Here is a 23,520-nt window from a genome sequence, read left to right as displayed (position 1 = left end):
AAGGGTGAGAGGAGAGGGGAGAAAAGGGAGAGATGGGGACAGGGTCACAATGGAGGTTAATGAATTCAGAGGGAGACTAAAAAGTGTCCAGGAAAGATAAGCGGCTTAGTGAGCCTTGGTCAAGAGGGAGGGTTGAAGAGATTGCGGTAAGGCAGCAGGTTTTGATAGGCAACAGTAAGACCTGTTGGCAATGGCCAGAAAAAAACTCTGGAGAGAATCTTGACTTACATTGAAGGCCAAGGACGACACAGAGGACAAACAGATAGACTGACTGACTGTTTGACTGACTTGACTGACTGAAAGACAGACAGACAGAAAGACAGACAAGTAAGACAGACAGGCCAGACAGACAAGCCAGCCAGCCAGACAACCAGACACACAAGCCAGCCAGCCCGACAGATAGACAGACGCTCACATCAGTCTCTCTCTCCTCCAGGACCTGGTCGTACTCGCTGAGGGAAGCCAGGAAAATGAGGGACGTCACATCCTGAAAACAATGGATCCACTTTCTCCTCTCTGACTTCTGTCCACCCACATCCACAATCCTACCCGGAGAGAGAGAGAAAATGATAAAACACGTTAGAGCATCTTTTAACACGTACGCACGCACACACACACACACACACACACACACACACACACTGTTTTGCCCTTTAATCAATAAGGTGTTTGTGATGCCACGCATGGCAGGGGCCTTGTCTTGGTGAGGCAGCTGGTCAGAGTTGTTAATGAGCTGCAGGCTCCGGACCAGGGACCGTTGCTGCAGGAGTGTCTGTACTCTATGGAGGTGTAGCTAACACTGTGAGAGAGGCTGTCATATCCTCCAGTGTATACACAGACTCCTCTCTTCTCTCTCCTGCTGTCACACATCAAACCTGGTTCAGTTTCCAAGTCCCCATGCAAATGAGCTCTAAAAAAGGCCGGAATTGATACCTCACCATTTCTATCCCACTGTATCCTGCCTGCCTGATTACAGAGACAAATTACAGTCCAACCTTTCACAACAGAGGAGGAGAAAAACGCCACACCTGAACATAGCTGGAACTTTCATGTTAATAATACAAAGGTCTCTTAAGAAACAATTGCATGGACATGTTCAAAAGCACAAAAAGAAATGAGTGAGTTCTCAGGACGTTTCTGTATAATGCCAATTGTGATTGTATGTGATTGTAATTACACCGTGTCCAAAGCAGCCAAGGGTCGAGTCAGACAATATCTCTGAAAGAAAGCTTATAGTCTACTCCTAGAGTTGGGACGATAAACTGAAAGAAAGCCTATAGTCTACTCCTAGAGTTGGGACGATAAACTGAAAGAAAGCCTATAGTCTACTCCTAGAGTTGGGACGATAAACTGAAAGAAAGCCTATCGTCTACTCCTAGAGTTGGGACGATAAACTGAAAGAAAGCCTATAGTCTACTCCTAGAGTTGGGACGATAAACTGAAAGAAAGCCTATAGTCTACTCCTAGAGTTGGGACGATAAACTGAAAGAAAGCCTATAGTCTACTCCTAGAGTTGGGACGATAAACTGAAAGAAAGCCTATAGTCTACTCCTAGAGTTGGGACGATAAACTGAAAGAAAGCCTATCGTCTACTCCTAGAGTTGGGACGATAAACTGAAAGAAAGCCTATAGTCTACTCCTAGAGTTGGGACGATAAACTGAAAGAAAGCCTATAGTCTACTCCTAGAGTTGGGACGATAAACTGAAAGAAAGCCTATAGTCTACTCCTAGAGTTGGGACGATAAACTGAAAGAAAGCCTATAGTCTACTCCTAGAGTTGGGACGATAAACTGAAAAATGACCGTCACCGACACTGACACTCCTCTTACTGAAGCAATTTTGCTAATGTGGTCATTTTTGTGATGAGGCTATACAATGTTCCTGCAGATTTTTGGGTTCTCAAAACCATTATTTGGTCAACAGTAATGTCCATGAATCTGCTTTCTGCAATGACAGTATCTGCCCTATTCCTATCTGCCGATGCTGGCTCTCAGCTCTACTCCCACCTTTGCTCATAGAGTGAAGAGAGAGATGCATTCTGACAAGCACATGGATACACGACTGTTGAGCAACATTTCAATGTAGTTGCGGGGGAAAACAAACGTTTTTAAAACAACTACAGTAAATGTAGTTGAATAGAGGGGAAACACCGCTTTCTGTGAGTATAACAATTATTTCTCAACACTCAATATTGAGGAAATTATAGCACTTTACAAACGGATTATGTTGCATTTGCGGTATTGAATAGATCAAGTAGCCTATAAAAGCTTAATCAATTACATGACTATCTAATAAAAATATCATATTCAGATTTAGTTATTTAGCTAAGGTGTTTGAGTTTCCACTTCCTCAGGTTATTTATGTAGAATAGGCTATAGGCTAAAGGCCAATATGCACAGAAATGCATCATTCTGGATGCTATTTTGACATGTTGCACAGAATATCAACCATGAATTCCCTTAACATGTTAGATAAAATATCAAACTTCTTTATTTTCTTACTTCTTAATGGCACTGGAAGAAGTAAGTCTAGAGCCCTGCCACTAATGGAAAGTAACTGTGCATGAAAAAAAAATATATATATATACAGTGCATTTGAATTCAGACCCTTTGCTCTGAGACTCGAAATTGAGCTCAGGTGCAACCTGTTTCCATTGATCATCCTTGAGATGTTTCTACAAGTTGATTGGAGTCCAGCTGTGGTAAATTAAATTGATTGGACATGATTTGGAAAGGCACAAACCTGTCTACATAAGGTCCCACAGTTGACAGTGCATGTCAGAGCAAAAACCAAGCCATGAGGTCGAAGGTATTGTCCGTAGAGCTCCGAGACACGATTGTGTCAAGGAACAGATCTGGGGAACGGTACCAAAAAATGTTTCCAGCATTGAAGATCCCCAAGAACACAGTGGCCTCCCTCTTTCTTAAATGGAAGAAGTTTGGAGCCACCAAGACTCTTCCAGAGCTGGCCGCCCGGCCAAACTGAGCAATTGGGGGGGGAAAGGCCTTGGTCAGGGAGGTGACAAAGAACCCGATGGTCACTCTGACAGTGCTCCAGAGTTTCTCTGTGGAGATGGGGGAACCTTCCAGAAGGACAACCATCTCTGCAGCACTCCACCAATCAGGCCTTTATGGTAGAGTGGCCAGACGGAAGCCACTCCTCAGTAAAAGGCACATGACAGCCAGCTAGGCTGATTATCTGGTCTGATGAAACCAGAAGTGAACTATTTGACCTGAATGCCAAGCGTCACGTCTGGAGGAAACCTGGCACCAACCCTACGGTGAAGCATGGTGGTGGCAGCATCATGCTGTGAGGATGTTTTTCAGTGGCAGGGAGACTAGTCAGTGTCGAGGGAAAGATGAGCGCAGCAAAGTGCAGAGAGATCCTTGATGAAAACCTGCACCAGAGGGCTCAGGAGCTCAGACTGGGTGAAGGTTCACCCTCCAATACAACAACGACCCTAAGCACACAGCCAAGACAACGCAGGAGGGGCTTCGGGACAAGTCTCTGAATGTCTTTGAGTGGCCCAGCCAGAGCCCGGACTTAAACCCGATTGAACATCACTGGAGAGACCTGAAAATAGCTGTGCAGCGACACTCCCCACCCAACCTGTCAAAGCTTGAGAGGATCTGCAGAGAAGAACTCCCCAAATATAGGTGTGGCAAGCTTGTAGCATCATACCCAAGAAGACTTGAGGATGTAATCGCTGACAAAGGTGCTTCAACAAAGTACTGAGTAAAGGGTCTGAATACTTATGTAAGTGTGAAATTTAAAATGTGTATTTTTAATACATTTGCAAACATTTCTAAAAACCTGGTTTTGCTTTGTCTTTGTCGTATTTTGTGTAGCTTGATGAGGGAAAAAAACGATTGAATCCATTTTTAGAAAAAGGCTAACGTAACTGTCACGTTCTGACCTTAGTTCCTTTGATGTCTTTGTTTTAGTATGGTCAGGGCGTGAGTTGGTTGGGCAGTCTATGTTCTATTTTCTGTTTCGTATCTGTACCAGACAGAACTGTTTCATTTCGTTGGTTTTGTATTTTAGTGTTCTGAGTTCTATTATAGAATATGAAGACTTAACAAGCTGCGCATTGGTCCTCACCTTCTTCCACCACAGACAACCGTTACAGTAACAAAACGTGGACAAAGTCAAAGGGTCTGAATACCTTCCAAATGCACTGTAAATATTGTGGATTTGTCATTATTAAGCAAAATGGGTCAATATATAGTGATATGACTTTTTGTCTAAATTTCCCAACTCTATGTAGTCCAGAATTTCATCAGCAGCAATGCTGTTCTATTAGTTCCCTTGAGATTATGAGTCCTGGGTGAGTGATATGAGTGAGAGTGTGGCCACCTGAGTGTGATGGTCTTTACGGTGAAGGAGTAGTCATGGATGCCAGTGGTGGGGAATCGTACCCGCAGCACGTCCTGAGCAGTGGGGATGTAGTCTGGGGCAGATATGCGGTCCAGATTGGTCATGTAACTGAAAAGGACAGAAAAACAGAAAGAAAGAGAGAGCATGTTAAAAATGTGAAATAATTAAATTGCCCGTGGTAATGGCAGTAGCAAGTTAATTCTATCTATCATGTTCTTTACATGATACATGTAATATGAACGGTATGCAACAACAATCAACACAAATGTAGTTTTGCAGAATGAATTGAGCTGGGAAATTAGACAAAGGGAAAATGAGTCTTTACCACTGTGTTGGGATTATTGTTTTCAAGGCTTTTGTTGATACACCTTGTCATTAATTGGATGTTGACTGACTATGTGCATGTTTCTTATTATACTGACGCAGAGCTAGCTGAGTAAATACTGAGAGAGCAGAGAGAAGGAGAGAGAGGACACACGGGCGAGACAGGTATGGACAGATACGGGAGGAACACATAGCAGTCCAACAGTGTTGCAGTGATTGAGATGAGTCGTTTCCATTCATTTTCTGTAATGTGACGCATTAGCTACTCTGATGTCAACTTGTTGACTTTGTAGAAATGTATTACATTTGAACTTTATTAGTAAATTCATTCTAAAAGGAAACTAAACTTTACTATCGGATAGCTTTCAAGAATGGGTGGAAAGTGGGAAACGATCCTCATTGTGGCTGTGTATTTTATAACATGAAATCAAATGAATGGTGCCTGATAAGATGGTGGTTTTGTGGCTTCAACATGGCTGAGATCTTGATGTGTATTTATTTGTGAACTAGCCCCCTCCAATGGACATCATGGATTTTGCAGTTGATAAGGACAGTGTACAATGTACAGTGCTGTACAATGGGGACAAAGTGTTGTGAATGAAACAACATTTATATTTCATTGTTTTTGATTATTCAAGTATAACATTTTATATTTACATACTTACATTTTACCAAGGAAGCAAAAAACATCTACTGAACATCTACTGAAAAAACTTTGCAAATATTTTACTTGGGGCAAATGCTTAGTGAATATGTTCCATGGAGACAGAGATGGAGAGAGACAGAGAGACAGAGAGCGAGAGAGATAGAGATAAAGACAGAGAGTGATAGAGAGAGAGAGACTGGTGGTACTCACTACTCTGTGGAGTCCAGCAACTGATACTCGCTGCGGCGGCTGTAGCAGACCCGGAGGCCTGGGTCGGCCCATAGATGGCGGATAGCGTCCACAAAGCCACGGTCCAGCTGGATGACCTGCACTGTGTCCACATCCTGCACCCACCTGGCATACATCTGAAGGCAGAAGGAGGGGCTTTAATTGGTTCTAATGTCTGATCCACAGGCGTCAAAGAAAAATCTGTGAAAGCCTCCAATCAAAAACACAGAAACCACATGTGTATAATGTGTTTTGTTTTGGTAAATAGATGCTACAGAGGTTGCCTTTCACTAATGGTTAAAGGTCAGTTTGATTGAACAGTATGTATGGTATGCCACCAGACCCTAACCTCATTCTCTGGGTAGGCATAGGGCAGTCTGAGGGTGATCATGGCCCGGGTCATAGCTTTCACAGCCGTGAAGATGTTCTGGTAGATGAGCTTGGCAAAGTCCTGTCTTTCCTCCTCAGAGAAGCCTCTTCCATGGATGATCCTCATCTGTCGGATGAAGGTGGTTTTCCCACTCTCCCCTGTGCCTGAGGACACATAGCCCAGCGGAGAGTCAGAACACTTCTCTAAGGATGTTTTACATTTTTTATTAAACAATGCAATGTTACAATACGTGTTGATCCGCCTGAAGAGTCAGAGACATCATTACACAATGAGCATTCGGCAACTCATCCAAACCTCACACATGCTTTCAAGTGTTACCAGCCATCTGCCTAGTGACAAACCTACTATGAGAGGATACAGTCCTCAGGTAAAAACCTCAGAGGAATGCATAGTTAACCTTAAAGTAAAACTTTCAGGAAGTTGACAGGTTTGACAGATGTAGGCCACCATCATGTCAGGATGATAGTTTACTGTAATTAATTGGTTATGACACAGTTATTACACACATTTGACTTGTCCTGTCCTGCATCTAGGGCTCGGTTCTAGGCCCTCTCCTCTTCTCTCTATACAACAAGTCACTCGGCTCTATCATATCTTCACATGGTCTCTCCTATCATTGCTATGCAGATGACACTCAACTATTTTTCTGCTTCCCCCTTCTGACACCCAGGTGGTGACACACATCTCTGCGTGTCTGGCAGATATCTCAGCTTGGATGTCAGCCCACCACCACAATGGAAATAATCTGTTCATCTTTATTGTGTTATCCTTGATGATTTTCTTAAATTGTATGTGGAGGTGTCACCTGCTGGAGCGCCCTTATGTTTGGATTTTACAAACTGTCAAATAAATACAATCACTCATTCACCTCAAGCTCAACCTCAGAGCTGCCCTCCTCCCACGGGAAGGCATGCCTGCTCAAAGACCTCTCCATCACGGTTGGCAACTCCACAGTGTCGCCCTCCCAGAGTGCAAAGAACCTCGGCGTGACCCTTGACAACACCCTGTTATACTCTGCAAACATCAAAGCAGTGACTCGCTCCTGCAGGTCCATGCTCTACAACATCCGTAAGGTATGACCCTCCCTCACACAGGAAGCAGTGCAGGTCCTAATGCAGGCTCTTGTCATCTCCTGTCTGGACTACTGCAACTCGCTGTTGGCTGGGCTCCCCGCTTGTGAGGTCCAGACTGGGAATTTAGCCAGGACACCGGGGTAAACACCCCTACTTTTACGATAAGTGCCATGGGACCACAGAGCATCAGGTCACCCGTTTAATGTCCCATTCGAAAGATGGCACCCTACATAGTGCAATGCCCCCAATCACTGCCCTGGCGCATTCAGATCTTTTTTTAGACCAGAGTGCCTCTTATTGTGCCTCATACCCCCTTTTATTTCCCTTTCGTCAAATTATTGAGTTTTTATTTGACAGAGTAGGCTATTTTGTACCCCATCTATCTCATTCTTCACATGTCAACACATGCTTAACATATTTGTCTTTCCTTAGTAATGGCAGAAAATAGGCCCTAGACTTAGAGAGGTGTATACCTCCTGCATTCCTCACCTGCTACATTTATTTTACACTCCCAGTCCAGGTGTCCTGAAATAATAAATGTCATTGCATCTTTCTAAAAATATGAATGTTCGTTTTTGGCTTTGCATCTTTCTCAAAGATTTAGTTTTTTTTGTTGTTGAATGCATCATCTTGTTGGTTTAAAATGGGTGAAAAGTCAGTCATTGCCCATTCTGGACACTTTCAGCTGGCTTATATTCCATATGGATTTAGGTCTGTTGCTATTCAATAAAAATAAGTTAATAAACCCAAGAGTGAAGGAAGAAAAAACTAAATGTGTGTAGGCTATAATAAACATAGCCTAGTGCATTTAAAGTCGGGAGACAGAAGATGGAGCTACTGACCGAGTAAAAGAACTTTGATTTCTTTGCGTTCTCTGTTCTTCTGCTGTCGGAGAATCTTCTGAATCTCCTTGTCAATAGCAATGCTCCTCCTCTCTTCATCGTCCAGGCAACAAACCCAGGTCCGACGGCACCATTTCCAGCATGCCATGTCGAACTCACTCAAATAGGTAGAATTGTTTATAAATTAGTATAATATACATCTCATGCTTAGCAATACTGTAATTCTCAGAAAGTGTTTTTTAGAATTAGCCTATGTTTTAAAAGTAGGTATTTTGATGTTGTCAGACAAAGCACTAAATACATTTCCCGAGCAGTGTGTATTTTTTTTTCAGAATCAAAAACGGGATCATTGCATAATGTCCAATAATTGCACCGACACATTTTACTGGTTATTTATATCATTGAAAGACAAATTAGTGTCAAAAACACAAATGGCTGACATAATCATTTTACTCGACTTTTTGATAGCCTTTTTTTTTATGAATGGTAATTAAATCATAATTAGGGGACTTTTCTGCCAGAAAACCATGAAAATTCCGGTCACGAACAAACAAAGAAGTTATTAAAAACAAATAGGTAGTATATAGTTTTATCAAAAAGATTTACCTTCAATGTGTCACACCTCTTGTAAAGCAAATTCATCAGACTTTCGTTGCGCGTGATCCATTCTCCCCGTGTTCCTATAATATTTTGTTTAACTGTATGAAAGTTTCGTTGAAGCACAGCAGAGTATTTCCCAGTTTCAATAACAGTTTGTCTCAAACATAAGCAGATCCTTGTTTAAGTCTACTACAGTACGTGTTCGGTAGAATATGCAGGGTATGTAGCTTGGTGAAAACACCTCTCAGTCAATGGAATGCGCCTTGAGTGACATGGACTACCTCACTGCAGATAAAGTTTCGACTGAGGTTCATCCCTCACTCAGTCTGCCACAGTCCCATGAGAATGTTAAATGTATGAAGTGAATGGAAAAAGTCCCTTCCTCATCTGTCAGGGATGTATAAACATCCTTTCAGACTTGTGGAGTAAGTTACTCATATTTTTGCTATACCAAACGAATATTTCATAACTCACAAGTGTCAATAGACATAGATGAATCATTCTAAAAGTGTTTTTGGTGTGAGATGAATGGCATAACAGGTAGGTTATTTGTCACTCCTCTCCCGCCAGCATTCTGTATGTCAATCTTTTGTCTCAGCAGGCAGAACCGGTTTTACACAGGGATTTCATGCACTCTTCACTAGGTCTCAGATATTAGGATTGCCTGAGCGCCACATTGCCATGGGAACAAGGTGAGGTGAGCCACTGCTGAGAAAGGGAGGGGGAGTAAGAGAGATATGGTGAGGGGGTGGGGACTGACGGTAACAGGAAAGTCCCCTTCTTTCTGCCAAATACAAGAAATGAGGTGCCAATTGTGATAACACAAAAGGCAGGGAAGAGTGCACGGAAGAAGCAACTCAAGAGGGTTCAGGCAGTATGAGCCACGGCCCAGGGGAGCTACCCAACCTATCCTCCCTATCTGTGGAAAATGGAATGAGGTAGCCAATATTTCTCATAAAACAAGGCATTATAAAGGATTCATCACAGAACAATTGTAATCTGTTATTGCAATTTCATGGATTTTGCACCTGCCTCTATCTGCAATCTATGTTGCTATTGTATATCCATGCATTCATGGATTTTAAACCGATATTAGCATTTTTATTTCAAATGTAATACTGTTTGAACATACACTCACCGGACAGGTTATTGGGTACATCACCCCATTCATGAAAATGGATCTCTACTACAGACAGTGAGCCACGTGGCCGTGGCTTGCTATACAAAGCAGGCAGACAGGTATTGAGGCATTCAGTTACTGTTCGATTGAACGTTCGAATAGGCAAAATTCCTTTGGGCAAATACAGCTAGTTGATGAGAGAGGTCAAAGGAGAATGGCAAGAATTGTGCAAGCTAACAGGCGGGCCTCAAACAGGCAAGTAATGGCGCATACAACAGTGGTGTGCAGAACGGCATCTAGAATGCACAACTCGTCAATCCTTGTCACGGATGGGCTATTGCAGCAGATGATCACACCGGGTTCCACTCCTATCAGCTAAAAACAAGAAGAAGCGGCTCCAGTGGGCATGCGATCACCAACACTGGACAACTGAAGATTGGAAAAACATCACCTGGAACATGAGTTCAGTTTACTTAAGTGGCCTGCACAGTCCCCAGACCTCAACCTAATAGAGCACGCTGTTCTGGAAGCAAAGATTGGTCCAACCCGGTACTAGATGGGTGTACCTAATAAAATGTATATTGTGTGTGTGTCACGCCTACTCCCGTTCCCTCTCTCCGGCGCTCGACGTTGACGGTCCTGGCAACCCACATTATGCACACCTTCCGTCTCCCAGGGTAGGCATGAGTATTCCATTACCATCGTTGTCCATCAAACCCTTGCTGGTTCCCATTTCACTGACTGGCTGTCCTTCAAGTGTTGTCTCTACAGCTCTAGTGGATTCCGGTGCTGCTGGGAACTTCATCGACCAGGCCCGCCTCCTACCTGAACATAACTTCATACCAGCTCTCCTCTCCTTTTCCTGTCCAGGCTCTGGACATATGACCATTAGGATCCGGCACAATTACGCACATCACAGCACCACTCACCCTCACCGTGGGACCCATGTACCAGGAAAGCCTTCCCTTCCTTATCACCACCACACCTGTACACAAAGTCATGCTCGGCCTCCCGTCCCACTTCATAACCCCATCATATCCTGGTTGAGGATGAGAATCACCACCTGGGGACAAGGATGCCGGAGAACTTGCTTTCCCGCACACTTTGGTTCCACATTGGTGGAAAGTTCTGTGAGTGCCCTCCAGCCTATCAATCTGTCCTCCCGAATCGTTGGCCCCGTGTGTTGGGATGTAGATGTGGGCACACACTTCCCTCGCCGCTGGACACCCAGGTATCATCCTTACCATCATCCCTCTCCAATAAATACTGGTGGCCCACTGTCAACTCATGCACCGTATGTATCCAATCCAAATCTCCCCGGCACGCTCCAGCAGGGAAACTATTTCCCCTTCCCGTGCCTCAGAGGCCTTGATCTGTCATGACTCCTACTGAAGGTGGCTCCCCTTCCCGTTCGGGTGGCGCTCGGCGGTCGTCGTCACCGGCCTACTAGCAGTCACTGATTTTTTCCTCCCCCTCCTTGTCTGTTTATTGGTTACACCTGTTGTTAATTAGGTTATTAGTTGGGCTTTATTAGCCAGCCGGCCCGCCTGCTGGGTGTGCGGGATTGTTCTATGTGTACTTGTTGTGCACACGTGTGCCACGGCTGTTTTGTGTACGTGAGCTGTTTTTGGATACGGTTTAGTTCCCCTGTGGTTTGGGGTATTTGTGTTGAGTGGCGTCTGCTTTTTCACCTGGTCGGTGTATTAAAGACGTGCCTACTCTGAACTCTCTGTCTCCTGCGTCTGACTCCTTCCTCCACTACACCCCGGACATTACGGATGTCACGCCCTGACCATAGTTTACTTTGTATTTTCTATGTTTTGATTGGTCAGGGTGTGATCTGAGTGGGCATTCTATGTTTCATGTCTTGTTTGTCTATTTCTATGTTCAGCCTGATATGGTTCTCAGTCAGAGGCAGGTGTTCGTCATTGTCTCTGATTGGGAACCATATTTAGGTAGCCTGGGGTTCACTGTGTGTTTGTGGGTGATTGTTCCTGTCCTTAGTGTCCTTGTTCTGTGTTAGGTTACACAAGTATAGGCTGTTTCGGTTTTCATTAAGTTTATTGTTTTGATAGTGTTTGTATTTAGATTCGTGTTGCTATAGTCACAATAAACATGGATCGTAATCTACACGCCGCATTTTGGTCCGACTCTCCTTCTCATAAAGAAAACCGTTACAGAATCACCCACCACCAACGGACCAAGCAGCGTGTCAACAGGCAGGAGCAGCGCGAGGAGATGCGCAATAAGGATTTCTGGACATGGGAGGAAATCCTCGACGGGAGAGGACCCTGGGCTAAATCAGGGGAGTGTAGCCGCACCAAGGTGCAGCAGGAGAAGGAACATAGGCAGCAGCAGCAGGAGCAGCTGCAGTGGGAGAGGCTGCACCACCTGGAGAAATGGACATGGGAGGAAGAACTGGACGGTAAAGGACCCTGGGCTCAGCCTGGAGAATATCGCCGCCCCAAGGAAGAACTGGAGGCTGCGAAAGCTGAGAGGCGCAGATATGAGGAGGCAGCTCGACGTAGCGGATGGAAGCCTGAGAGGCAGCCCCAAAAATTTCTTGGGGGGGGGCTAACAGGGAGTATGGCTACGCCAGGTAGGAGACCTGGGCAGACTCCCTGTGCTTACCGGGGGGCTAGAGAGACCGGACAGGCACCGTGTTATGCAGTGGTGCGCACGGTGTCTCCAGTGCGGGTGCATAGCCCGGTGCGGTATATTCCAGCTCCGCGTGTCGGCCGGGCTAGATTGAGCGTCGAGCCTAATGCCATGAAGCCGGCTCTACGCAGCTGGTCCCCAGTGCGTCTCCTTGGGCCGGCTTACATGGCACCAGCCTTGCGCTCGGTGTCTCCGGTTCGCCTGCATAGCCCAGTGCGGGCTATTCCACCTCGCCGCACTGGCAGGGCGACCGTGAGCATTCAACCAGGTAAGGTTGGGCAGGCTCGGTGCTCAAGAGCTCCAGTGCGCCTGCACGGTCCGGTTTTTCCAGTACCACCTCCACACCCCAGCCCTCCGGTAGCAGCTCCCCGCACCAGGCTTCCTGTGCGTGTCCTCGGCCCAGTACCACCAGTGCCAGCGCCACGCATCAGGCCTACAGTGCGCCTCGCCTGTCCAGCGCTGTCGGAGCCCTCCTCCTCTCCAGCGCTGTCGGAGTCTCCCGCCTGTTTAGCGCTGTTAGAGCCTTCCTTCTCTACAGCGCTGCCGGAGTCTCCCGCCTGTTCAGAACTGCCAGTTAGCATAGAGCTGTCAGTTAGCATAGAGCTGCCAGTTAGCATAGAGCTGCCAGTTAGCATAGAGCTGCCAGTTAGCATAGAGCTGCCAGTTAGCATAGAGCTGCCAGTCTGCATAGAGCTGCCAGTCTGCAAGGAGCTGCCAGTCTGCAAGGAGCTGCCAGTCTGCAAGGAGCGGCCAGAGCTGCCTGTCTGCAGGATGCCGCCAAAGCTGCCAGTCTGCAAGGAGCCGCCAGAGCTGCCAGTCTGCAAGGAGCCGCCAGAGCTGCCAGTCTGCAAGGAGCAGCCAGGGCCGCCAGTCAGCATGGAGCAGCCAGGGCCGCCAGTCAGCATGGAGCAGCCAGGGCCGCCAGTCAGCATGGAGCAGCCAGGGCCGCCAGTCAGCATGGAGCAGCCAGTCAGCATGGAGCAGCCAGTCAGCATGGAGCAGCCAGAGCAGCCAGTCAGCATGGAGCAGCCAGAGCTGCCAGTCAGCATGGAGCAGCCAGTCAGCATGGAGCAGCCAGAGCTGCCAGTCATCATGGAGCAGCCAGTCAGCATGGAGCAGCCAGTCAGCATGGAGCAGCCAGAGCTGCCAGTCAGCATGGAGCAGCCAGTCAGCATGGAGCAGCCAGAGCTACCAGTCATCATGGAGCAGCCAGAGCAGTCTGCCAGCATGGAGCAGCCAGAGCTGTCAGTCAGCATGGAGCAGCCAGAGCAGCCAGTCTGTGTCGACCAGTCTCTTCCAGATCTGCCAGTCGTCCAGACTCTTCCAGATCTGCCAGTCGTCCAGACTCTTCCAGATCTGCCAGTCGACCAGACTCTTCCAGATCTGCCAGTCGTCCAGACTCTTCCAGATCTGCCAGTCGTCCAGACTCTTCCAGATCTGCCAGTCGTCCAGACTCTTCCAGATCTGCCAGTCGTCCAGACTCTTCCAGATCTGCCAGTCGACCAGACTCTTCCAGATCTGCCAGTCGACCAGACTCTTCCAGATCTGCCAGTCGGCCAGATTCTCCCAGATCTGCCAGTCGGCCAGATTCTCCCAGATCTGCCAGTTGTCCAGATTCTCCCAGATCTGCCAGTCGTCCAGATTCTCCCGGATCCGCCAGTCAGCCAGGATCTTCCGGATCCGCCAGTCAGCCAGGATCTTCCAGAACCGCCAGCCAGCCAGGATCTGCCGGATCTAACCACCTGCCTGAGCTTCTTCTCAGTGCTGAGCTTCTTCTCAGTGCTGAGCTTCCTCTCAGGGCTGAGCTACCCATCTGTCCCGAGTTACCTCTGTCCCGAGCTGTCCCTCTGTCCCATGTTATCATTGTGGTGGGTAACCTATTTAGGGACGTTTAGGAGGGGGATTAAAACTGTCATGGAGTGGGGTCCACGTCCAGCGCCAGAGCCGCCACCGCGGACAGATGCCCACCCAGACCCTCCCCTATAGGTTCAGGTTTTGCGGCCGGAGTCCGCACCTTGGGGGGGGGGTACTGTCACGCCCTGACCATAGTTTACTTTGTATTTTCTATGTTTTGATTGGTCAGGGTGTGATCTGAGTGGGCATTCTATGTTTCATGTCTTGTTTGTCTATTTCTATGTTCAGCCTGATATGGTTCTCAGTCAGAGGCAGGTGTTCGTCATTGTCTCTGATTGGGAACCATATTTAGGTAGCCTGGGGTTCACTGTGTGTTTGTGGGTGATTGTTCCTGTCCTTAGTGTCCTTGTTCTGTGTTAGGTTACACAAGTATAGGCTGTTTCGGTTTTCATTAAGTTTATTGTTTTGATAGTGTTTGTATTTAGATTCGTGTTGCTATAGTCACAATAAACATGGATCGTAATCTACACGCCGCATTTTGGTCCGACTCTCCTTCTCATAAAGAAAACCGTTACAACGGATCACATCTGTCCATAGACTTTGTTAATGATCTCCCCCTTTCTGATTGTTTTACCACTATTATGGTCGTTGTTGACAGATTCTCTAAATCCTGCCGTTTTATCCCTCTCTCTGGTCTACCTACCGCTCTCCAGGTTGCTGAGGTACTATTCCAGCAGGTCTTCTGAAGGACATTGTTTCTGACCATGGTACCCACTTCACGTTGCGTGTCTGGACAGCCTTTATGGAGAAGCTGGGGGCCATGGTCAGCATCACATCCAAGTACCGGCCTCAGTTCAATGGGCAGGTGGGGAGGACCAACCAGGAGGTGGCGAGGCTCCTAAGAACCGGCAAGGGGAGTGGGCCCAGGTCTTTCCCTGGCGGAATACCCCGGTCCTGGCTCCGTGGACTCCAAGCCAGACTGAAGCCCCTGCAGTGGACGAGTGGTTCCGACGTGCGTTTGAGGTGTGGAACACGTTAGGCTCCAGCGTGCTGTTTGTCATCAGAAGGATAAAGTAGACCGCCATCGCAGTGAGGCCCCCGTGTCCCACCCTGGTGATCGCGTCTGGCTCTCCACCAGGAACCTCCCACTCTGTCTGCCCTGGGGTAAGCTTCCCTGCCGTAACCCTCCTCTGGAGGGTTAATGAGGTAACTTACCCACCATCTACCAGATCTCACCCTCTTTTCAAGTTTCCCTCCTCAGGCCGGTGGTTCCCGGTCCCCTTGCTGATGTCGTCCCCCACGACACCCCTCCGCCTCCCCTGGACATTGATGGATCCCCTGCAGTAGGAAGAAGCAAGGCTACTTCTTTAAAAGTCCAATACGGCCATTTTGTATCTCCAATATCAAATCAATTTTGGGTAACAATTAAGTACCTTACGGTGATTGTTTCCTTTTGACCATTTTAATTGAAAACAAACATTTCTCAAGCAAGACTTTTGCTAAGACTGTCTGGGAGTGGTCTTAGTGGGGAAGGGGAAATTGAAAACGAGCCGTTATTGGCAGCAAGGTTTGAAACTCTTTTGTTATTGGTCTATTAACTAATTTCAGGCAGGCCAAAACTCCATCCCACAAAAACAGGCTGAAATTTTGGCGGCCTTTTCAAACTGCTTTTACACTAAAATGGCATTATCATCATTTTCAGTATTTCTTTTTATTTATTTATTTTACCCCCTTTTCTCCCCAATTTCGTGGTATCCAATTGTTGTCTTGTCTCATCGCTACAACTCCCGTACGGGCTCGGGAGAGACGAAGGTTGAAAGTCATGCGTCCTCCGATACACAACCCAGCCAGCCGTACTGCTTCTTAACACAGCGCGCATCCAACCCGGAAGCCAGCCGCACCAATGTGTCGAAGGCTACACCGTGCACCTGGCAACCTTGGTTAGCGCGAACTGCGCCCGGCCCGCCACAGGAGTCGCTGGTGCGCGATGAGACAAGGACATCCCTACCGACCAAGCCCTCCCTAACCCGGACGACGCTAGGCCAATTGTGCGTCGCCCCACGGACCTCCCGGTCGCGGCTGGTTACGACAGAGCCTGGGCGCGAACCCAGGGACTCTGATGGCGCTGCAGTACAGCGCCCTTAACCACTGCGCCACCCGGGAGGCCATTTTCACTATTTCACAGTATTATTCCAACCACATAGTGTGGAAATATATACAAAACATAGGCAAATCATGTTTTTGATTGCACTGGGCCTTTAAAACGGCAATCAGCAGTCAAAACAATAATAAAGAGTCCTCCCTGCCCCTGTTTCAGTAAAAAAAGCCAAGGGATAGGGATTTAGCAACTTAAAATTAATAGGCAGAGCTATGGGACTGACCATCCATGATATCAAAATTATAGTTTTAACCTTGTTTTGAGGCTATACAGTGTTTGTTTACATTCTGTTTGCTTACAAACATTGGGATAAAACAAGCTTATATTTTGGTTTCTGGTGGACTACGACAAATGAACTAAGCTCATACTGTTATATTCTTCTAGAATCAATTGGTACATATAATTAATTTCAAAGTCCCAAAATGGATGTAGCAAATGCAGATTGTCTCTTTAAGGTTATCAGTGAACTGACACTATCAGTTAAATAAAGGCCGCTCTCTGTAGGTTAGAATAGAAGGATGCTTCTATTAAGTCGAGCCCAAAAATGTGCACCTACCTTAATTGTCCACATGGTGTCACCTGGCTCAACTTTATTGGCCTAAAGCAGTGGCAACTGCATTGCTCCATTTCACCATTCAGCTCAGTGGGTAAATTTGACACTGTATAAAAGTAAGAGGATTGTTGTCAAATAAAGATAATGGACATGTGTGTGTGACACACGCTGAAATCAATCAATCATTCATGCACATTGCTACATCAAGTATTATTCCAAGATGGCGTAGCAGTTGGACGTGTTTGTTTTTGTCCCGTTATTGTCCAGTGTAAATATTCAGCTTTTTCCCTTTTTTTCTGTATACATTTCAATCTCTTTTTCCATTTTCAAATTAAATATACAGTGAGGAGAACAGGTATTTGATACACTGCCGATTTTGCAGGTTTTCCTACTTACAAAGCATGTAGAGGTCTGTAATTTTTTATCATAGGTACACTTCAACCGTGAGAGACGGAATCTAAAACAAAAATCCAGAAAATCACATTGTATGATTTTTAAGTAATTAATTTGCATTTTATTGCATGCAATAAGTATTTGATCACCTACCAACCAGTAAGAATTCCGACTCTCACAGTTTTTCTTTAAGAAGCCCTCCTGTTCTCCACTCATTACCTGTATTAACTGCACCTGTTTGAACTCGTTACCTGTATAAAAGACACCTGTCCACACACTCAATCAAGCAGACTCCCACCTCTCCACAATGGCCAAGAGCAGAGAGCTGTGTAAGGACATCAGGGATAAAATTGTAGACCTGCACAAGGCTGGGATGGGCTACAGGACAATAGGTAAGCAGCTTGGTGAGAAGGCAACAACTGTTGGCGCAATTATTAGAAAATGGAAGAAGTTCAAGATGACGGTAAATTACCCTCGGTCTGGGCTCCATGCAAGATCTCACCTCGTGGGGCATCAATGATCATGAGGAAGGTGAGGGATCAGCCCAGAACTACACGGCAGGACCTGGTCAATGACCTGAAGAGAGCTGGGACCACAGTCTCAAATAAAACCATGAGTAACACACTACACCGTCATGGATTAAAATCCTGCAGCGCACGCAAGGTCCCCCTGCTCAAGCCAGCGCATGTCCAGGTCCATCTGAAGTTTGCCAATGACCATCTGGATGATCCAGAGGAGGAATGGGAGAAGGTCATGTGGTCTGATGAGACAAAAATATAGCTTTTTGGTCTAAACTCCACTCGCCGTGTTTGGAGGAAGAAGAAGGATGAGTACAACCCCAAGAACACCATCCCAACCGTGAAGCATGGAGGTGGAAACATCATTCTTTGGGGATGCTTTTCTGCAAAGGGGACAGGACGACTGCACCGTATTGAGGGGAGGATGGATGGGGCCATGTATTGCGAGATCTTGGCCAACAACCTCCTTCCCTCAGTAAGACCATTGAAGATGGGTCGTGGCTGGGTCTTCCAGCATGACAACGACCTGAAACACGCAGCCAGGGTAACTAAGGAGGGGCTCCTTAAGAAGCATCTCAAGGTCCTGGAGTGGCCTAGCCAGTCTCCAGACCTGAACCCAATATAAAATCTTTGGAGGGAGCTGAAAGTCCGTATTGCCAGGCGACAGCCCCGAAACCTAAAGGATCTGGAGAAGGTCTGTATGGAGGAGTGGGCCAAAATCCATGCTGCAGTGTGTGCAAACCTGGTCAAGAACTACAGGAAACGTATGATCTCTGTAATTGCAAACAAAGGTTTCTGTACCAACTATCAAGTTCTGCTCTTCTGATGTATCAAATACTTATGTCATGCAATAAAATACAAATTAATTACTTAAAAATCATACAATGTGATTTTAGGGATTTTTTTTAAATTTTTTTTTTAGATTCCGTTGCTCACAGTTGAAGTGTACCTATGATAACAATTACAGACCTCTATATGCTTTGTAAGTAGGAAAACTTGCAAAATCGGCAGTGTGTCAAATACTTGATCTCCCCACTGTACATTCCTGCAACCGGAGTATATCGGACTGCTTTTTTCCACCACTACATCACCGGATTCCTGCCGCAAGCTCTGGACCTTTACACCGGATCATCGCAGCTAGCTAGCTGCTATCGAGTGGCTGTCGCCCTTGTCCAGAAGCAAGCACCAGTTAGCCTCAAGATAGGCCCATTCCCCCAGCTAGAAAACGAAGTACACCAACTACAACACCTCTCTTGCCAATTGTCCTGGACCTTCTGTTGACACAAAGCCCCATCGATCCATCACGACTGGTCTGCTGACGTATTTCGGGCCGATGTGCTCTCAACCGGCCTCTGCGTCGTTGATGTTGGTGAGGACGCAGCTACTAGCCCCAGCCTGCTAGCTCTCTGAGTGCCGTGTCTCACACTCGCCTAGCGTAGCGACGACTGCCGAGTTGCTCCCTGTTTCGTCCATTGCTGCTTTTTGGACCCTATGATCACTCGGCTACACAGCTGATGCCTACTGGACTGTTCATTAACACGTACTTAATTTAGTTATCTGTCGGCCCCAGCTGTCAAGTGTCAGTTGTGCAGAGGTGAGAACTGAGTCAGGCGCAGGACACAGAACTGAGTAAAACAACGTACTTTACTCTGAAAAATAAATCAGCCAAAATAAATCCACGCAGGGAATAACAAAAAGCCTCGAACTCAGGCCCTGTGTGTAGCTAACTGACACACACTGCCCATTAATCGCCATTTACCCGTTGTTGTCATCTTAGCTGTTTACCCGTTGTTGTCTTAGCCCTCCCAATCAACACCTGTGATTGCTTTAGGCCTCCCTCTAATGTTAATATGCCTTGTAAACTGTTGTTTAGGGTAGCTCTCATTGTTTTGTTTTACTGCGGAGCCCCTAGTCCCGCTCTACATGCCTCGGTTAGCTCCCTCGCACCACCCCCCACATATGTGGAGACCGCACCTAGCTTAACTGGCGCTTCCATAGATGCAGCCTCTCTTATCGTCACCCAATGCATAGGTTTACCTCCACTGTACTCGCACCCTACCATGCCCTTGTCTGTGCATTATGCCCTGAATCTATCCTACCATGCCCAGAAGTCTGCTCCTTTTACTCTCTGTTCCGAACGCACTAGACGACCAGTTCTTTTAGCCTTTAGCCATACCCTTATCCTACTCCTCCTCTGTTCCTCTGGTGATGTAGAGGTTAACCCAGGCCCTGTGTGTCCCCAGGCGCTCTCATTTGTTGACTTCTGTAACCGGAAAAGCCTTGGGTTCATGCATGTTAACATCAGTGGCCTCCTCCCTAAGTTTGCTTTATTAGTCAAACGACCACCCCTCATCACTGTCAAATGCTCCTTAAAACACTTCTAAGAGCAGGCCTTTCTAATCGACCTGGCCCGGGTATCCTGGAAGGATATTAACCTTATTCCGTCTGTAGAGGATGTCTGGTTATTCTTTAAAAGTGCTTTCCTCACCATCTTAAATATGCATACCCCATTCAAAAAATGTAGAACTAAGAACAGATATAGCCCTTGGTTCACTTCAGACTTGACTGCCCTTGACCAGCATAAAAAAATCCTGTGGCGTACTGAATTAGCATCAAATAGCCCACAGGCATTTAGGAAAGCAAAGGCTAGCTTTTCAAACAGAAATTTGCATCCTGTGGCACAAACTCCAAAGAGTTCTGGGACACTGTAAAGTCCATGGAGAATAAGAGCACCTTCTCCCCGCTGCCCACTGCACTAAGGCTAGGAAACATTGTCACCACCGATAAATCTACGATAATTGAGAATTTCAATAAGCATATTTTTTTGACCATGCTTTCCACCTGGCTACCCCTACCCCGGTCAACAGGTCTGCACCCCCCACAGCTACTTGCCCAAGCCTCCCCCATTTCTCCTTTACCCAAATCCAGATAGTTGATGTTCTGAACGAGTTGCACAATCTGGACCCCTACAAATCAGCTGGGTTAGACAATCTGGACCCTCTCTTCCTAAAATGATCCGCTGCAATTGTTGCAACCCCTATTACTAGCCTGTTCAACCTCTTTCGTATCTTCTGAGATCCCTAAAGGGGGAGACACTCTAGACCCAAACTGATACAGACCTATATCTATCCTACCCTGCCTTTCTAAAGCTAAGTTAATAAACAGATCACCGACCATTTCGAATTCCACCGTACCTTCTCCGCTATGCAATCCGGTTTCCGAGCGGGTCATGGGTGCACCTCAGCCACGCTCAAGGTCCAAAACGATATCATAACCGCCATCGATAACAGACAATACTGTGCAGCAGTCTTTATCGACCTGGTCAAGGCTTTCGACTCTGTCATTCACCACATTCTTATCGGCAGACTCAACAGCCTTGGTTTCTCAAATGACTGCCTTACCTGGTTCACAAACTACTTCTCAGATAGAGTTCAGTGTGTCAAATCGGAGGGCCTGTTGTCCGGACCTCTTGTAGTCTCTATGGGGGTGCCACAGGGTTCAATTTTCGGGCCGACTCTTTTCTCTGTATACATCGATGATGTCGTTCTAGCTGCTGGTGATTCCCTGATCCACCTCTACGCAGACGTATATCATTCTGTATACTTCTGGCCCTTCTTTGGACACTGTGTTAATAACAAACCTCCAAACAAGCTTCAATGCCATACAACACTCCTTCCGTGGCCTCCAACTGCTCTTATATGCAAGTAAAACTAAATGCATGCTCTTCACCTGATCGCTGCCCGCCCCGCCCGCCCGTCTAGCATCACTACTCTGGACAGATCTGACCTAGAACATGTGGACAACTACAAATACCTAGGTGTCTGTTTATACTGTAAAATCTCCTTCCAGACTCACATTAAGCATCTCCAATCCAAATAAAATCTAGAATCGGCTTCCTATTTCACAACAAAGCATCCTTCACTCATGCTGCCAAACATACCCTCGTAAAACTGACTATCCTACCGATCCTTGACTTTGGCGATGTAATTTACAAAATAGCCTCCAACACTCTACTCAGCAAATTGGATGTAGTCTATCACAATGCCATCCGTTTTGTCACCAAAGCCCCATATACTACCCACCACTGTGACCTGTATGCTCTCATTGGCTGGCCCTCGCTTCATATTCGTTGCCAAACCTACTGGCTCCAGGTCATCTATAAGTCTTTGCTAGGTAAAGCCCCGCCTTATCTCAGCTCACTGGTCACCATAGCAGCACTCACCTGTAGCACGCGCTCCAGCAGGTATATTTCACTGGTCATCCCCAAAGCCAACTCCTCTTTGGAGGAGTTGGCTTTCCAGTTAATTGCTGCCAATGACTGGAACGAATTGCAAAAATCACTGAAGCCGGAGACTCATATCTCCCTCACTCAGCTGTTAGAGCAGCTCACCGATCATTGCACCCGTACAGTACACAGCCCATCTGTAAATAGCTCACCCAACTAACTCATCCCCATATTGTTATTTATTTTTTTGCTCCTTTGCACCCCAGTATCTCTACTTGCACATTCATCTTCTGCACATCTATCAGTGTTTAATTGCTAAATTGTAATTATTTCGCCACTGTGGCCTATTTATTGCCTTACATCCCTAATCTTAAGCAATTTGCACACACTTTATATAGATGCTTTCCATTGTGTTATTGACGGTACGTTTGTTTATCCCATGTGTAACTGTGTTGTTTGTGTCGCACTGCTTTGCTTTATCTTGGCCAGGTTGCAGTTGTAAATGAGAACTTGTTCTCAACTGTCCTACCTGGTTAAATAAAGGTGAAATAAAAAATTACAGTACCATTTGCCCTGTGGTTGTATTCTGTATGCATGGCTGTGCCTGTGCCAAACTACTGCTCTGTTTCACTTTCATTATGGTTTCAAACAAGTTTGCAGACGTAACACATAATACATGTATACATGGGAAGCATGCTACCCTATAATGTACAGAATGTCAATTAATTCAGTGTAACAGAGCAACATACAACAGACACAATATTGATGCTTATCTGCAGTACTAGGGCCATAGCCAGCCCATAGCTGCAATAGTTAATCAGTGCCATCATCACAGGGCCATTATAACTATTTTGCCTCCTACACGATATAGCAATGGAGACTGAGTGGCACTGGTGTCATAAGGTTTTGAGTACCATTATTATCAGTAATAATGAGTCAGAAGGATCTGAATTTACGGATAAAGAAAGTAAAAATATAAATGCAACAATGTTCCATGAGTTTAAATAAAATACATTTTTCATACACACAAAAACTTTATTTCTCTCAAATGTTGTGAACAAATTTGTTTACATCCCTGTTAGTGAGCATTTGTCCCTTGACAAGATTATCAATCCGCCTGACAGGTGTGGCATATCAAGAAGCTGATTAAACAGTATGATCATTACACTGGTGCACCTTGTGCTGTGGACAATAAAAGGCCACTCCAAAATGTGCAGTTTTGTAACACAACGCCACAGATGTCTCAAGTTTTGAAGCAGCGCGCAACTGGCATTCTGACTGCAGGAATGTCCACCAGAGCTGTTGCCAGAACATTGAATGTTAATTTCTCTACCATAAACTGCCTCCAACATTGTTTAAATAATTTGTCAGTATGTTCAAATGGCCTCACAACCGCAGACCATGTGTAACCACGCCAGCCCAGGACCTCCACATCCGGCATCTTCACCTGCGGGATTGTCTGAGACCAGCTACCCAGACAGCTGACGAAAGTGTGGGTTTGCACAATCAGAGCATTTCTGCATAAACCGTCTCAGGGAAGCTCATCTGCCTGCTTGTCAT

The 23,520-nt window shown here is 46.2% G+C and overlaps 1 protein-coding gene across 4 annotated transcripts in view; it reads right to left on the bottom strand.

The window, feature by feature from the left end:
* Positions 1–23,520, bottom strand: part of LOC110524331 (guanine nucleotide-binding protein subunit alpha-11) — a 31,615-nt gene that overhangs the window by 3,443 nt on the left and 4,652 nt on the right. For 2 of the 4 annotated variants that reach the window (XM_036978081.1, XM_036978082.1), the window contains exons 2-7: positions 16,828–16,930; positions 7,882–8,039; positions 5,925–6,109; positions 5,558–5,712; positions 4,357–4,485; positions 416–545 (exon numbers count right to left, since the gene is read on the bottom strand). In XM_036978081.1, coding sequence (XP_036833976.1) covers positions 416–545; positions 4,357–4,485; positions 5,558–5,712; positions 5,925–6,109; positions 7,882–8,039; positions 16,828–16,930 — 860 coding nt within the window. Of the gene's footprint in view, positions 1–415; positions 546–4,356; positions 4,486–5,557; positions 5,713–5,924; positions 6,110–7,881; positions 8,040–8,487; positions 8,975–16,827; positions 16,931–23,520 lie in introns of those variants that run through there. The other 2 variants (XM_036978083.1, XM_036978084.1) reach the window with 2 other exon arrangements.

This window comes from Oncorhynchus mykiss, chromosome 5 (genome assembly GCF_013265735.2).
Source record: "Oncorhynchus mykiss isolate Arlee chromosome 5, USDA_OmykA_1.1, whole genome shotgun sequence".
NCBI classification, from domain to species: domain Eukaryota; kingdom Metazoa; phylum Chordata; class Actinopteri; order Salmoniformes; family Salmonidae; genus Oncorhynchus; species Oncorhynchus mykiss.
The sequence above is the reverse complement of the archived record's forward strand: the minus strand, read 5'-3'. Positions and strand labels throughout refer to the sequence as shown.